At 39.7% G+C, this 16841-nt stretch overlaps 2 protein-coding genes across 2 annotated transcripts; both read left to right on the forward strand.

The window, feature by feature from the left end:
• Positions 1-1012: 1012 nt before the first annotated feature.
• Positions 1013-2123, forward strand: or129-1 (odorant receptor, family H, subfamily 129, member 1). The gene has a single exon (XM_017416367.2). It carries the CDS (start codon positions 1017-1019, stop codon positions 1953-1955), a length of 939 nt encoding a protein of 312 aa, XP_017271856.1. The 5' UTR covers positions 1013-1016; the 3' UTR covers positions 1956-2123.
• Positions 2124-4073: 1950 nt separating this feature from the next.
• p4ha3 (prolyl 4-hydroxylase, alpha polypeptide III) lies at positions 4074-16655 on the forward strand. Its single transcript, XM_037979295.1, has 13 exons — positions 4074-4422; positions 5636-5790; positions 5885-6108; positions 8419-8562; positions 8644-8695; positions 8804-8961; positions 10322-10537; positions 13000-13064; positions 13174-13333; positions 13421-13483; positions 13737-13805; positions 14243-14339; positions 14714-16655. Exons 1-13 carry the CDS (start codon positions 4244-4246, stop codon positions 14782-14784), a joined length of 1653 nt encoding a protein of 550 aa, XP_037835223.1. The 5' UTR covers positions 4074-4243; the 3' UTR covers positions 14785-16655.
• The last annotated feature ends 186 nt before the right edge of the window (positions 16656-16841 follow it).

Consider the following 16841-nt stretch of genomic DNA (forward strand, 5'->3'; position numbering starts at 1 on the left):
GGAAGACCCGGGACACGCTGGAGGGACTATGTTTCTCGGCTGGCCTGGGAACGCCTTGGGATTCCCCCGGAGGAGCTGGCCCAAGTGGCTGGGGAGAGGGAAGTCTGGGTCTCCCTGCTTAGGCTGCTGCCCTCGCGACCCAACCCCGGATAAGCGGAAGACAATGGATGGATGGATGGATGGATGCTCGCCTTTTGCCTTTTAGAGGCGAAGGCAATGATAAAGTTTGTCAGCTGCTTTCATTTAAGCTGCTAAAGTTACAAAAAACTACAAACAAGCTGCTGTCATCGAAAGGCTTTTCTCCTCAGATTTACTGCTACAGAGTTGGAAATAGTTGGATTTTTATACATTTTAAGTGGCATGCTTTGTAAATAATAATAATAATAAATAATAATGATAATAAACTGGACATTGCAATAATAAAAATGTTTCAGTTTTGACAACTCAGAGCTTATGTTACTGATTTTAAACAGATTGTCGGTATGAGTGAGGACTCCTCGGTTGTGGGTTTCTATAACAGTATATTGATGAAGAACTGGAGAAAAATCAGCAGTTTTGCTTGATTTTAATGCTTTTAAATCCTTCATTGTCTGTAGCTACTTTACACAAAAGTTAGAATGTGTTCATCTTTATTTTTCAAATCCCATCTTTAGCTTTTCTTCTTTTTTTACTCCCCTCTGGAATCTGTTGCTAATGAGAATCTGAACACTTAATGATGATGGTGATGCATCTCTGGAGCTTTCAGGGACTAGTCAACAAATTGGACAGTGGCCCCAAATATCAGTAAAGGAGGAGAAGGGTGCTCCTCGTGAAGACACTTCAGGATGAGGAGAAGAGAAATCTGAGCTCCTCTGTCTGATGAAGACTCTGTTAGGTGAGAGGTGAGCAGTTTCTTAAATCACTGTTCACGCTTTCAGGCTTTGCTGCACAGTTTAGTTGTGTGTTTTTCTTTTATTTCTTCCATTTTGAGGGTTTGGGTTGTGTTTTTCTCAAACAGGTGAGCTCTGGTCACCAAGATGCAGAACCTGACAGAGCTTCCTTTCAACTCAACCTCACAGAGAACCTCAGTGATTGTGAAGGTGTGTGTGGTCATCCCACTCTTCTGCTTCTTCCTCTGCTGCATCGCTGTCATGCTGCACACCTTCGCCTCTCACAGGCACTTTTTGGACACGTCACGTTACATCCTGTTTGCGCACATGCTGATAAACGACACGCTGCAGATCCTGACCTCCGTGTTTCTCTTCCTGTGCATCATGGGTCGGGTCAGGTTTGCCCTTTTGCTCTGCGTCCCTCTGCTCTTTGTGTCCACCGGCACTTTCCAGAACACAAACCTGATCCTGGCTGCAATGTCACTGGAGCGCTACGTTGCCATTTTCTACCCCTTGCAGCCCCCGGCCTACTGGCGCTCTGACAGGATCTGGGTTCTGATTCTGTCTCTGTGGCTCATCAGCTTCACCTTCCCCATCACTGAATTCTGCATCAGGAGACAAGACCCAGCTGTAAACATCCTCTCTACCCCTGTGATTTGTAAAGCTACTGTTATCAACTCCTCCCCGTTGCAGGGCCTCTTCAGAGCCGCGGTGAGTGTGCTCTTCTTCACAGTGGTGGCTGTCGTCATCCTCTTCACCTACGTGAGGATCCTGCTGGAAACCAGGAAGCTGCGTCAGGACGTAGCGTCAGTGAGCAAAGCCCTGCACACGGTGCTGCTGCACGGCTTTCAGCTGCTGCTGTGCATGCTGTCCTTCACCATCCCCTTCACTGAGACCCTCATCGTGCTGCACACCAACTGGCTGCCGGAGGACATCGCCTACTTCAACTATTTCTGCTTCGTCCTGGTCCCTCGCTTCCTCAGCCCGCTCATCTACGGCTTCAGGGACCAGGGCCTCAGGAAGCACATCGGGAAAACACTGATCTGCGGCCCTAAGCGACGAGTGAAGCCCCATTTCAGACGCTGACTCAGCTTTCACTCAAACTGAAACAGGGATGTTTTTGCAATGTTTAATCAGGCTTCATGCAACACTCTTTTGTGTTTATTTTTGAAATAAAACAAATCGATATGAGCACAGATGGGTTTTGTGATGAAAATGCAGCTTTTTGTGTCCTTCAGAGACAAAAATGAGAAGACGGGGAAAACAAACAGTGGCACAGAAGGAACACTGACTTTTATGTTCATGGATTGAGGATTGCAGAAAATAGAAATTTTGTGTGTGAGAGCTGCCTGTTTTATTAAAGTAAAATGTGGTTTTCTCTAGATTTTACCTTAAAAAATTTCAATTATAGCATACAGAGATGTCATCATTGTTCCTCCTGTTCATTCTGCCCAAAACTAAATCCCCTATAAATAAATCTTTATAATATTAATAACAAATCCCAACATATAGTAGATTATAATCCTATAATGTAGTTAAACTGTGAACAACAGAATCCACAAACTTATAATCTTAGCAAAACTTTACACAGAGTTAATATGAGGGTAAAAGCTCCTCTGGTGGTAAAATTCACAGTGATTTAAAAAGTTGTTCATTTTTTTAAACTCTCAAAAGCTTTTTGTGGTAAAGAAGTAAAAAATAGAGTCTGATAGTTGAATCCTGTGTTGTTGTTTTTGCTCTCAGTCTCATTTATATGGCAAAGAAATGAAACAAATTCAGATTTCCATTAATTTAATCAGTTTTATATTTAGAAGTAGATTCTTCTAAGAAACAAGATAGAAAGATAAGTCATTTCTGCAGATTTGCTAACATGTTTAGAAGGTTCATAGAGAGTAATCAAACTGTGCCTAAATTGTTTTAAAATGGTCTTAGATTTAAACTCTAAAATATTTTTAGTCATATTTTTGTGACATAAATAATTTTTGATGATTTACAGACAAAATACTTTTAAAACTGAGTTCCTGTCTAGTAGAAAAGCTGCATCGTTGTGACCTTTTGTTCTCTGAGCGAGGAAGTCATGACCTGTTTTTCGTGCAGAGGTTCTGCAGACAGATCAACAGTTTGTGCAGATCCGTGTCTGTTAAACATAAACCAGGCAGATCTGCGTATCTGAGCGAGCGCCGGTGAAGATTACTCAACTCTGTGAGTGGAGCTGAGGTGAACCAGCTCAGCCAGGAAACATTCAGGCCGGATCGAGCTGCAAACAAGGGCATCTAAAGTGTTTTACCCTCATATAATTCACTTATTTCAATCTTTGAAAAGAGTTGTTTTTAATGTTAGATGAAGGGTTCTGTTTCTGGGTGGAAAACTGTCTGAACGCACTTATCAAGGTTTTGAGTTTTGGGTTTCTGTGGAAAATAATCATGTGATGTAAAAATATCTAGTTTTTGTGTCAAAGAAATAAAATAAACATGCGATTAAATGAAATGCAGATAAACTGTACACCAAAAGAAGCTGCATCAAGTCCTGATTAGAGTAAAATGCAGACTTTCCTGGTATTATCACTATAAATAAACTACTCTATAAAGTGCTTTTATTAACTTTTATTACGATTCCAATAATTGTAATTATTGTTTTTTAATTATAACGATTTACATTTGCTTGAGTCAAACACAATCATCACAGCTGGATCTCAAATCTGAGAATTTCAACAGATAAATCTTCATTTTTTTGTGATTTGATAAGTTTGTTTCAAACTTTGCAAATATAAAAGAAAAAGAAAACTGTATATACATTCAATCAAATATTGTAATTAAAACAATAAAACAATTTAAAAAATAAATAATATTTCAAAATAAGGGTAATCCAGACACAGTATAATAGTAGTAGGCAGTACAATATTAAGCCCAGAATAATTAAGTGTTGCTTAATAAAAGTAAATAAGTAAAATTAAGTAAAGTTTATTAATATAGCACCTTTCACGTGTAAATACAACACAATAAAAGCAGCAGGAAGGTATAAAACAGTATGTAGAAATTAAAAAAAGAAATAAAACAAAAAAGTTGAGGTGTTGTGTGCGATCTCTGCCTGTAGGTGTCGCTGCTGCTTCACGGCATCTGCGCTGATCCTTTTAAAAATCAACTATCTATTTAAGTATTTTTTTAATGCCCACTAAATAAAGCGCAACAACAATATTTATTTCGAAACCGTTTATTTTTGTTGTTGTTTTTTTAACAGATAATCCCAAACTAATTGTCCTGACTGGTTTGAAGCTGCAGCAGAAATCTGATCCCGGAGCAGCTGAGCTCCTTCAGGATCAGATCAGCTTTAAAAAAAAAAAAAAAAAAAAAAAAAACACGAGTTCATCCTCAGAGATGAAAAACCCTGCATGTCTTTGCTTTCTCTGGACTTTTGCTCTGATCCGTCGGTCCGGAGGGGAGATGTTTACATCTCTGCAAACCGTGAAGCAGGCGATCCGAGCTGAAGGGAAGCTGATCGATCACCTGAGGACTTATATCGATCAGGAGGCTGAGAGGCTGCAGGACGTCCGGCGGTGAGTGGGACACAGCCCTGAACGGAAGGAAACCCTTTGGAAATCAATTACTCTCTCTGTTATATCAGCTTGAGTTCAGACATGTCTTCATATCTTCACATCAAAAATGTTATTCTCCCTGAAAACACTAATTAAAACCTTTTAATCATTCATTTTTAATTAATTGTAGCTTCTTTTATTGGACGTCTCATTCAGCTACTTTGTCTCAGAATAATGTTTGTAATAAAAACTCCAAGAAATATTCATGCAGATTAGAAGTTCTGAAATATTTTAAATTATCTAAGTGTATTCACTGATAGTACTACAGTATCTATTTAAAATACCAGGATTTTAATCTTCCAGTTTGATGAAAACCACAGAAACTTTGGTACCAATCAGTATTATAGTCTGGCAGGTACCGGATAAGTACTTGCTACTTACTGAGTATATACCCTGCAAATACTAGGTTTGGACCTTGAAGTAATTACTTGGTATGTATTTTGTAAGTACCAGGTACTTACCTAAAACCCACCTGATATGTACCGGATAAGTACCTGTTACTTACTGAATAGGTACCTTGTAAAAACTAGGTACCTTCTAAGTACCAAGTGCATACCTAGTATTTATCTGGTCTGTATCATGTAAAAAGATGGTACTTAGAGGGTACATACTGTGTAAGTACTTGGTATGTATTTTATAAGTACCAGGTACTCACCTAGTATCCACCAGATATGTACCTGTTAAGTACCCGTTACTAACAGAGTACGTACTCTCTAAGTATTAGGTACATACCTTGCAAGTACCAGGTACGTACATGGTAAGTATCTGTTTCTTACAAGGTATGCACCAGGTATTAAGTATGTGCCAGTAAGTACCCTTTACATACTTGTAAAGTACCAGGTATGTACCCAGTACATGCAGGTAAGTACCAGGTTTGTACCTCATAAGTACTCAGTTCGTACCAGGTTTGTACCATGTACATACCTCATACCAAGTACATACCAGGTATTCACCCTGTTAGTACCAGGTATTCACCCTGTTAGTACCAGGTGTGTACCCTGTTAGTACCAGGTATTCACCCTGTTAGTACCAGGTGTGTACCCTGTTAGTACCAGTTATGTACCCTGTTAGTACCAGGTATTCACCCTGTTAGCACCAGTTATGTACCTTGTACTGGGCTGTATTGTGTACTTCTTCCAACCTTTCTGTTCCTACATTCCCATCTTTCCCACAGTTTTTATGCCAAAGTATCAGCCCTGCACACAGAACTTTACAAAGGTTCTACAGCTGCTCTGGGGAACCCGCTGGTGGCCTTCACCCTCATCAAGCGTCTGCACTCAGAGTGGCTGAATGTTGTTTTCAGCAACGAAGCTCAGGAGAACGCAGAAGGTCGACTCTTTTCCTCTCTTCTATCCACACACATACAGTATCTGGTTTTGACGTCTCAAACACTTTCCTCCTCTTCCTCCTCTCTGCCGTCCAGCCCTCAGGTCCGGTTACGAGGAAGAGGAGGCTGACCTGCCGAAGGTGGAGGACCTGCGGGGGGCTGCGAGGGGGCTGATGAGGCTGCAGGACGTCTACGCCCTCCAGGTTTCAGGTCTTTCGAGAGGACGCTTCCAGAGAGTCACTAATGGGGAGGTGATGGATGTCTGCTCTCCTGCCGTGTCCGTCTCTCTGTCTGGAGACGACTGCTTTCTGGTTGGAAAGGTGAACTCGTTCTCATGTTTTTTTCCCCACAGAAACTGTTGACACCTTTAGATTTTCACAGTGAGGGAGGTGGTTTGTTTGTGTACAGCCCCTCGAAAAGATCCGGGATGAGCTGAACTCCTCTGAGCAACATGAAGTTACCTTTAAAGCGAGAGATTTACGCTCTCTGATAAGTTCAGGGCTAAATCAAACCTGATCCTGGTTTTTAGCAGCTCTTTGAAAGAGCCATAAAGCTCCGGGGAAATTTCAACAATTCTCAAAAAGCCAGGGAAAGCAATGAAAAAATACCAAAGTGTTTTTTTTTCTCGTGGTTGTAATAAACTGTAAGCAATTTCAGGAATGAGGAACATCAAGATGAGGACAACAAAAAAGATCTGCTTGTATGATCAGGAAACTCTGACTGAGATAAATGACACAATTTAGCAGAAATGAAGGAAGTTTTTTTTGTCATGAATTTGTCTGATAACATCTTTACAACCAAGAATTCTTTCAAAACAGTTTCTGTAAACTGGTTAAATAAAATTTGTTTCCGAAACAGATTTAGAGTTAATTGAAAATAGTGTTTTTTTCTTTGTCTTGTTTTTCTGTAAGTGATGAAAAGGAGAAATGGAAACATCCCTTTTTGTTACTAAAATACAGCATATCAGAAAGCTCATGTTAAAACCCAGGTTGCATCTTTTTTTTTTTTCAAAGAAAAATAAGGTAAATTTTTCATACAGTATTATATTTAAGACATGTCTTTGTGGATTCCTTCCTCCCTGAGTAGTTTCCCCTTCCTCATGTCTGAGTGGTGGGAACCCAGACTGTCAGCATGGAAACAGCTGGGATTCCTCCCGCTGCGTGCTGAGTAATCTTTTTCATGTCAGGATGAATAGATTATTCCACAAAAAGAGTTTCCCACATAATAAAAGCCTCTGTGTTTGTTCAGCGGTGATGTGTAAGGGCAGGGCGCTGCGTGGCTCACAGTTTAGAAGAAAAAAGCAGATCGAGCGCCTTCGCTTTTATAAAACCTGATATTATCTGTAACAGTCTGAATGTTGCTGCTTCTTAAAAAGCTGCAGGTTTTTAAAAAAGCTCTTCACGGTTTTATTTGGGTGAAAATGGATGCAGTTTGAACTCAGCAACAGCTCCTTTCGAGCTTCTTCCCTCATGCATTTACTCTTTTTATAAGTTTATTGGTTCCTAAATTATAGCTCGTGACATTGTAAAGTAAAACCAGAAGCAGAGTCGGATCTGTGAGAAGTTTCCCCCGGGGCGTTCTGGTGCAATAAGATCCTTTTTGTGTTAGAGGGAGGATTCCCGTCCCAGTTGCCTGTTTAAGGTGCTCAAACTTGTTATTTTCCTCAGCAGTGCAGCTGACTGAGGAGTCATCCGGGCGTCGTGTAAAAAGAAATTACATAAAATGATTGCTGAGCGCTGAAATCTAAACAGCAGCGCCTCTTTTTTTGCTCTTTTACCACCAACAGTTTAGTCAAAAGATCTGAAAAGATGCAAAAAAGCCACAAGCTTAACAAAGACTTGAACGGAGAAGCGGAGCTGTCTGTAACAGAGGAGTAAAGTCAATTTTTATGACCCTGTTTATTATTGATATTATTCTTTTTCCTTTAAAACCTCTGTAAAAATTCACACAAGCTCTGATTGTTTAATAGAAATAACAAGTCAGAGCAGAAATGTTCAAAATTATTGGCAACAATACTAAATGACTCCTAAAAACTAAATGTTATAGCTCATTTTGTTTGTTGGATTTAGGCTGCGATGGTTTTAAGATGTTTCGGTCTTTTTACAGACCTGCATAGAATTAAAGAAACATTTTCACACATCTTTAGCATTTTTCAGGATCAGAACTTTTTTATTGCCAAGTATTTATACAACTTAGTGATACAGCTGCGAGGAAATTGCTTCAATAAAGATTGGCACAAGTAAATTAGCAGCACTGGAAAAAAACATGTTTAGATATGAGGTAATGCAAAAAAAATGTATAATTGCTTTTGTGCAGAACAGAGAAACTTCATTAAGTAAAGACATTAAAGTCTCATTAGTCAAAAAATTTCACTACAGGCCAAATAAGCCAAACACCAATTTATTTAATCTCCGATGAAATAACTTTTTCACAAAAATATTGTCAGCTGAATGACATGATTATTGTAATTCTTAGTAAAAAAAATAAATAAAAATCATCCTGAAACCACAACCTTGAGGACATTTCAGGTGTTAAATTAAGTGATTGACTACCAGAGGCGGAACGAGGAACTTGTAGTACTCAGTTAGTCGTGGATCATAGTAAAAATACTAGTGTTTGATGGCGTCCAGGTGGCCTATGAGCAGGAGGACTACTATCACTCGGTGCAGTGGCTGGAGGAGTCGGTGCGTCTCTTCAGGGGAGGACAGTGGAGCCTCGAGGATGAAGGAACTTTAGAACACGCTCTGGACCATCTGGCGTTCTCCCACTTTAAAGTAGAACATTATTATTGATCATTACTACAGATATAATGAGATGATCGAATGCTCGGGCCTAAATTCCTGTCTTTCCTTCAGACAGGAAACATCTCCCACGCTTTGAGTCTGTCTCACGAGTTACTGCATTACGGTAAACACAACAAGACGTACAGAAAACATTCTCAGTTTCGTATATTTTTACTCCAGTGAGTTCTGTAACAAAACTCTGTGACTGATTTCATGCATTCTTTTCTAACAGATCCAATGAACGGGCGAGTTTTGCAAAATGTGGAGAAATATGAGAAGCTGCTGGATCCTGCAAGGCCACCCAGCACTGATGGGTCGATGAGACCCTCATCCGCTTATTTAAGGACACGGGACACGTATGAGAGACTCTGTCAGACACAAGGCTCTCAGGTATTCAGAAAAATTAATAAAAAAAAATGCTTATATACACTTTATATAGTAAAGGAGATATATAACACAATGTTGGACAAGTGTCTGGGTTCACAGCCTGGGTAATTATGAGACAAGAAGACAAATGATTTGTGTTTTGTAAATTAGGAAACAATTTTCCCGAGTGGCATCACACACAAAATTCAACGATGAGCCGTCTGCAAAAATAATGTTGCTGAAATGTAGCTAAAACTACAAAAGTGTCCCCGTAAAAAAAATAATAATAATAATCCTGTAAACATTATTTTTGGATTTTCTTCTTCCAACTTAAAACAAAGCCTGCATGTTTGAATGATTGCGAAATCCAAATATTCGTCAAAAAAAACAATAAAAACTTCAGAAACTGAGATAACAGATTCTAAAATAGATGAGATGCAAATTATCAGTAAAATCACAGGTTAGCAGAGTTGTAGTTAATGTTAACGTTCAGTGGAAGAGATATTCTTTTTAAAGTGATAATTCAGATTTATTTTATGTTTCTGTTTTTTTGAAGTGGGATTCTGTGGAAAGGTTATAATTAAGTAATATCTTACCTGATGTTTGTTAAACAACTTCGGTTTACAGAAATAGAGTTTATTTTGACTGATTGATGAGCGAACAGCTCCATCCGTCCATCCATCCATCCATCCATCCATCCATCCATCCATCCATCCATCCATCCGTCCGTCCGTCCGTCCATCCATCCATCCATCCATCCATCCATCCATCCATCCATCCATCCATCCATTCCATCCGTCCGTCCGTCCGTCCGTCCGTCCATCCATCCATCCATCCATCCGTCCGTCCGTCCGTCCGTCCGTCCGTCCGTCCGTCCGTCCATCCATCCATCCATCCATCCATCCATCCAGCTATCCATTGTCCTACTATCACAGTGGCATCCAATCCTGGTCCTGGAGGGCCTCTATCCTGCATGTTTTAGTTGTTCCTCTACTGTGACACACCTGATTTGAATAACTGACTGATTAACAGGCTTCTGCAGAACTTGAAGACCTGCTGAAGATTAGAGAAACATCAAAAACCTGCAGGATGGTGGCCTTCCAGGACCAGGATTGGACACCACTGTACTATCAGGTCATGAGGGCAACAGGTTTCAGAGGGAAACCCAAACATCGCTCTTTCTTCACTGCGACGGACCAGCACGAATATTTTTGATATTCCAGTGCTACAGTTGGTTGCTTCTGCTTCTATTTGCACCTGCAAACAACCATAGACTTCCACGTAAATAACTATTGTGAAATCAGTGCCAGTGTGAAGGTTTGTAGCGTTCACATGAATCACAATGACATTTTTGAGATCGCAATTGTTTTAGGACGGCAACTAGCCTTTAGCTCATCAATCTGGCCAGAATTTAACTCTCCTTTCCAAACTAATGTCATTTAAAGAGCCGTCTACAACAAGTAAGGTATTATTTGTTCATTATTTGTTGCTGCGGCCCGTGAGGCGGGAGGTGCTGAGCCTGCGGCCGTTCGTCGTCCTTTACCACGACTTCATCACCGCCGCTGAGGCCGAGGACATCAAGACGTTCGCTCAGCCGGGCGTAAGTGCTTCTCGCCTCCGGGTGAAACCACCTGTCTCTCCAGCGTATCAACGCAGTGTTTGGATTGAGACAAATGTTTCTTCACCCAGAGGAGCTTCGACATCCAAAGCTGAAAATTGATTTCATTTGGAGTTCGGGAAAGTTTGAGTTTGTGAAGGAAATGTGGCAGAACATCTGTTTGAGTTTAGTTTTCTTATCTAGATTCCATAAATCTTCTGTGACCAAAGCTGAGCGTGTTTGTTAGTTTTTCTCTTGTTAATCTCCGAGTTTATTTTTGTTTGTGGTTATATTGTTTATATATATCGTGACTTTTTGTCCAGAAACTTGGAAAGTTGGAGCTGGTTCTTGTGATTTCACAGATAATTGTTGCTTCAGAATATTTCACAACTCGATTTTTTTATTTCTCTCGCCTCCAGGACATCTGCCCAGATAGTTTTTATTGTAGTTCCTGTGGCTGAAATCAAATTATAATCAAATATTCAGCCTCACAGCAGGAGTAGAAATGTGTTTTTGATTTTAAATGCAGTAATCAAATGGAAACTTGTTCAGCATGACAGCTCGTTTCCACTGAGTGAGCCTTTATCTGATCAATCTTCATCACTGTCTTTGTGTCTTTTCTTTAGTAAGCCTCTTTATAAACCATCTGTCTTGTTCTTCCTGAGGAAAAAGACGATGAATTAATCCTTTTATTAGGTACTGTAATAAAACAAAATGAGCAGCTTTAATTTTGAACTTTAACATGCAAAGTTCCTGAAAATACCAGGAAAAGACATAAAGTAGAAATCAATGAATCCTCAGTTTACTAAACTATGTGCACAAATGTATTAATTAACCTTATTTTCTCAGAAAGCAGCAAACAGCATTATTTAGGCTGAATGAAATTGGAAAGTCGAATAAATTCTTGATTCCAGGATGAATAACTTTCAAACAGACCATTGTTAAATTACAAACCTTTCCTTAACGAAAAGTAAACATTCAGCTACAACCTCATTTTTATCAAAACAAGCTGTTCAAATAACATCGGTGTCTGTGTGAAACGACTGCTTTGGAGCTGTCAATAAAGTGCAAAAACAAAGAATACCAATTTTACAAAACTATAAAAGCTAAGATGTTTCTAATGTACTGTAGCATACCTGGACATAAATACCTAAAATGATTTTAGTGACACTACAGTCAATATTATTGATGCTCATGAGTTTAATAGCCTGATGATGCAGTTTATATTTGGATTTTAAACCTTTCTTATACAACTGGTGTTGTGGTGACTTCTGTTTCCCTCTTTAGATCTTCCCCTGATCATCTCAACACAGCTCAAACATGAATAAAGTTTACCAAATAGAGGATTTTTCTACACCTGACACTTTAGGGCTCCGTGAAAATATGATAAATCATTATAGAATAAACTCCAAACACTGTATATAAAGTAGTGCATGTATAATCTGGGCTTACAGCTGAAAGTATTTGTCACAACTACCCAGTATTATTATTATACTGTATTATAAAAAGCTTGTAGTGCATAACGGCTGTTCATGGTTTCAAGACTTTGCAGTCTTTGTTTTGTCTTTGCATCAAGAGAACAGAAAGAGGCAAAACTGTGCCACAAGACCGCAACTCTGTCCAGAAATAAATACATTGCTATAGGAGGAATAAGGGCATTTATAAACTACATAAATGACTTGATAAAATGCACAGTTGGCTGATACTATTTTCCTCCTAGAAAGAGGAAGGCTCTGCCTGCTTCCCATTGTTAAAGCAGCAAATAAATCCTTTTGAAATCTGGGATAAACTCGTTGAACGTTACAATCAACTTGTTTGGGCTCGGCTGGCAAACAATCTGAGCCTCATCTGAAGATGTCACTTAACAGGAAGTCTGCTGCGTGTTTCCCCCGAACGGCCCGCTGACTCATTCACTTCAGGGGAGATTCGATGGGGTAACTCACACGGCGTCCCTGTAGTTTCTGGGAGGTTTTGGCTCAAATGAGTTTTCCATTCTTCGCTCGAATGGAAAGCCCAGTATTCATTTTGTCATTATGTCAGCCCGTGGGTTGATTGAAAACAGGCCTGTGGTACTGATGGTTTACACTTTACTCTGTTGGATCACAGAGCCTTCGAATGAAGCAAAACCGCAAGCCTGTTCGGATTTCGGAGGTCACTCAGTTTATAGGTTTTCTTGTTCTTTAATTTGACTAATGTGGTAAATAATGAGTTATGGGTTTTCATTAGATGTCGTCTCCTTGGTGCGCAGATAATTACAGTAAATGTTAGATTATCTGTCTTCTGCGTGAGCTTTCATGCCTACTGACTTCTGAGTCACTGAAGGCAGCTATTAACAGGGATTTTAAGAGGGAAGACTGTCCAAAATGTGAGGATTTACAGACTTTGTGAAGCACTTTGATGACTTGTGCAGTAAAAAACAAATCAAACTTGTAATATTGTGGGGTTTTTTTGTCTTTGCTAACAAGTTGAGGAGATCTGTGGTGGCAGCTGGAGAGAAACAAGCAACAGCCGATTATCGAATCAGCAAGAGGTACCAAATCCTTTTGCAATTTTTAACACTATTAATATCATAAATAAAACAAATGAAGGAGTAAAAGTTTGGACTGAAATGTTTGTTATTGGTGTGTTTTTGTTTTCAGTGCATGGCTGAAGGGCTCAGCAGGAAGCCTCGTTGAGAAGCTGGACCAGCGGATCTCACTGATCACTGGTTTGAACGTGAAGCATCCGTACGGCGAGTTCCTCCAAGTGGTGAATTATGGGATTGGCGGCCACTACGAGCCTCATTTTGACCACGCCACAGTAAGCCTAAAGTTTAGCTTGTAAGTCGGCGTCAACGGTTGGTTTCGCTTGTTACTTATAAGTCTTCAATGTTTTCCAATTCACCAGTCACCGTCCAGTCCCGTGTTCAAGCTGAAAACTGGGAACCGTGTGGCAACCTTCATGATTTATGTAAGTCCGATTCACTGACTCTGTTTCACCTGAAAATCGTCCAGAGAGCAATGAGCAGCTTCCTCCTCGCTGCTGACAAACCCTGACAAGATCTGATCTCAGTGCCGTTGGAATTTTTTGTAAAAAGTCTATAATTTATTAAAAGTTAAATAATATAGTTTTGGATAATTCTGTCTATGTAGTTTGTGTTTATGTAGTTGTTTTGTTTGTTGTTGAGAGTAAAACATAAATCTAACCGTCTTGTTTTCCACAGCTCAGCCCTGTCGAGGCAGGAGGGTCCACAGCTTTTATTTACGCCAACTTCAGCGTTCCTGTCGTGGAGGTGAACGATGCCAACATGTTAAAAAAGCTCCAGTTTTCTCTGACTTTAATCATGGCATCATTGTACCTCTGGCTAAATTAATTCTCCGGTTCAGATGTTAAAATTTTCCCATCTTTTAAACATTTCGAAAACTTCTTTCAGTCTCTTCAAACTGCATTTCAGACACATTTAAACCCTTTTCCCACCGTTTTTCCACTACCTGTTGGTATTAAGAGTTCAGAGTTGGTTTAACTAAGCTGGAGATCCACCACAGAACCGTTTCCATTTCAGGGTACTTTCTTTGACATCTGAACTGTGTTTATCTTTCTCAGAAATGGTCTCATTTATGGTAAAACTCTGTGCATTATTTGCCAGATCATCTACAAATGTGACCAGTTAAATGTACTGACCTTGGGGTTTATTGCTGTATCATATAAATATGTCACTTTATTTCACAGAGAGCTGCCATCTTCTGGTGGAACCTCCACAGAAATGGCCAGGGGGATGAAGACACGCTGCATGCCGGCTGCCCGGTGCTTATTGGGGATAAATGGGGTAAGACGTGGTGTGTTCAGTGTTGAAACTGATAAACTGAGTGAAAAATGAGATTGTGGTCTGGATTTCCAACCTTTTGTGTCCTAATATAAAACAGCTAGGCCATATTTGAGCCTCATTTGGCTTTCAGAGCTACAGTTCAGACCCCGAGGGCTCATCTCGAAAGACGAACATCTGCTCCTGTTTGGCTCAGAGAAGCAGATGAGATTTACAGATCAGTTAAACTAACAGGGCGATAGGAGTAATCAGAAAGCAGCTGCAGAAGAATTTAAAGGTGCTTTGTGTATAAATATAAACAGTTCATTGGTCAAAATATGCAAGAGCAAGAAATTCATCCAGGTTTTTTTGTTACTTTAACTGTCTTTGTGCTTTAGTGGCAAACAAATGGATCCATGAGTACGGCCAAGAGTTCCAGCATCGCTGCAGCCTGAATCCTGAAGAGTGACATCAGCAGAAGTGACTGCTGGGCCTTGTGGAGGACCAGCCTTTATTACTGCAGGCAGAAACGAGGCAGCAGCCACAAAGGGTTTGAGTCCCAGGAAGGGGCGGCCTGCATCTGGGATTGGAGCCCAGAGTCCCCGGGGAGCCTGGAGCACATGCAGGGTCGACCTGCGGTGGACGAGGAGGTGGAGGACTTGGGGTGTTTGGACCCCCAGAGGCGAAGCACCTCTCAAGGTCCTGGCCTTTCTTTTTCGCTCAGTGAAATAAGTCGATACAGGTCTTTCCCAGGACACGCTCTGTTCAGGGATCAAAATCAACAGCTGACTCTCAAGACTTCAGCAATTTAAAAAGATGCTTCATGTGCCAGGATAAATCCCAAGATAAACTAGATTTTTTTGTTGTTGTTGTTCTAAAACTGCAGCGTGACTGTAGAGTGCTGAATGACTTTTGCCAAAATGTGTTGAAAAGTGAATTGTTAAAGTTAAAACAAGCAAAACAGAAGCAAAAAAAACTAAAATCTACAATTAGCAAGAGAGTAGCTAAGAGTCTCTCATGGTTCTCTCGTAGATTATCAGTCTAAACTGAGTCACTGGGATTTTATCTCTCTTTTTATTTCCAGCTGACTGATTAATCTGTTCATCATTTTCTGGCAGACTGTCTTTAAAATAACTGAGTGTCTAATGGAAAACACAAAGCAATAAATCAGCCTCTTATTGTGCCTGAGCTACTGGTCCTTATTAATCATTTGCTTCTCTGTGTGCCAAGTCATTTTCAACCCATCTGGGCTCTTACAGTCATCCTGTCTGCATATTTTTCTTATTACTCAAATATCTGTGCTGAAATACCACAAAACCCATCTTAAAACAGAAAAAGTGGGTCACAAACAATATTAAAATTCACTAAATGAGGTGAATAAAACACTTTGTACCCCCTTACAGTCATTTTTTTGGATATATCATGCTGTTTGATTGACAGAGATCTTAATAAAGTACATTTGGTTGCCCTGAAAGACATTTATTTTCTTTCCAGCTGAGATAATCGATTCAAGCACTCTATGATACTGCTAAATGAGGAGGGCATGTAATAGACTCATATTGCAGTCCTGCACACATGCATAAGAGCAAGTCTTTATTTTCCTTGAAAGCTGATAGAAAGGAAGGCCATGCTGTGCAGAAAGATTGACACTGATAATAACAGACATATACCATTTTTTATTTAAGTAAAAAGAGCTTTTGAATACAGCAGAGCAGAGGTGGGAAAGGTCCAGATCAGACAGCTTTGCTCAGAATCCAAATGACTCGTTTATTTTACTCTTTCAGTAGCTCTCATTGCTACCACAGCAAACATGTCTGCAGAGAAACTGCCTAAAGCAAACAGGAGCAGTTCAAAGGTCGTTCTCATCAAACTGTTAAAGACGTGCAGTATTTCTACACACTGGAAGAAAACAGCGTTTCAAAACTTCACCTCTTGTGGATCTTTCTAACTTTGTAATTTTGAGATGAGGCTGATTACTTTTACTTTAACGGTGGGAAAATACAACGGTGTTCTGACAGACAGAGTCAAAAATGAATTAAAAAAAAACAAGATAACAATGAGTTTTTGCAAATTTCAGGTTCGAGAAGGAAAAGTCTTGTGCTTAAGAATAACAGTGACTGACGGATCAGTGCTTCCCTCTTGTGGAGACCCAAAAGATTAGGAGTTTGTGTGACTTTGGAATAATTTCAGTGAATTAAAATAAGTGTGCTGCTTTTCCCATTGAATTTGACTAACCTTAAATGTTCTGATTTCATTTATGACTGTGTTTATCAACTCTTTCGTTTATTTTGTTGTTGTTGTTTATTATGTTTAATTTAATTGTTTCAGCTTCCTTCGTTTAAAATAAAAGATTTTACTGTCATCTTGAAGTGTTTAGAGAGATTTTAACTGTGCTGTCCCTGAGTAAACAAAGCAAGAGATTGATTAAATACATAACTTACATTCGACAATTCCTAAGTAATAATAAAAAGATGGTCAAAATACACACATTTACATCCACCCAATACCTACACAAACATAAACTGT

The sequence above is a fragment of the Kryptolebias marmoratus genome, linkage group LG2 (assembly GCF_001649575.2).
Source record: "Kryptolebias marmoratus isolate JLee-2015 linkage group LG2, ASM164957v2, whole genome shotgun sequence".
Taxonomy (NCBI): domain Eukaryota; kingdom Metazoa; phylum Chordata; class Actinopteri; order Cyprinodontiformes; family Rivulidae; genus Kryptolebias; species Kryptolebias marmoratus.

Excerpts from the sequence above, each read along its gene's own strand:
- or129-1 (XM_017416367.2), top strand. The coding sequence starts at position 1,017 with ATGCAGAACCTGACAGAGCTTCCTTTCAACTCAACCTCACAGAGAACC.
- p4ha3 (XM_037979295.1), top strand. The coding sequence starts at position 4,244 with ATGAAAAACCCTGCATGTCTTTGCTTTCTCTGGACTTTTGCTCTGATC. Across the intron at positions 8,962-10,321 it reads GTCAGACACAAGGCTCTCAG|CCTTTAGCTCATCAATCTGG; the intron begins GTATTCAGAAAA and ends GACGGCAACTAG. Across the intron at positions 13,806-14,242 it reads TCAGCGTTCCTGTCGTGGAG|AGAGCTGCCATCTTCTGGTG; the intron begins GTGAACGATGCC and ends TTTATTTCACAG.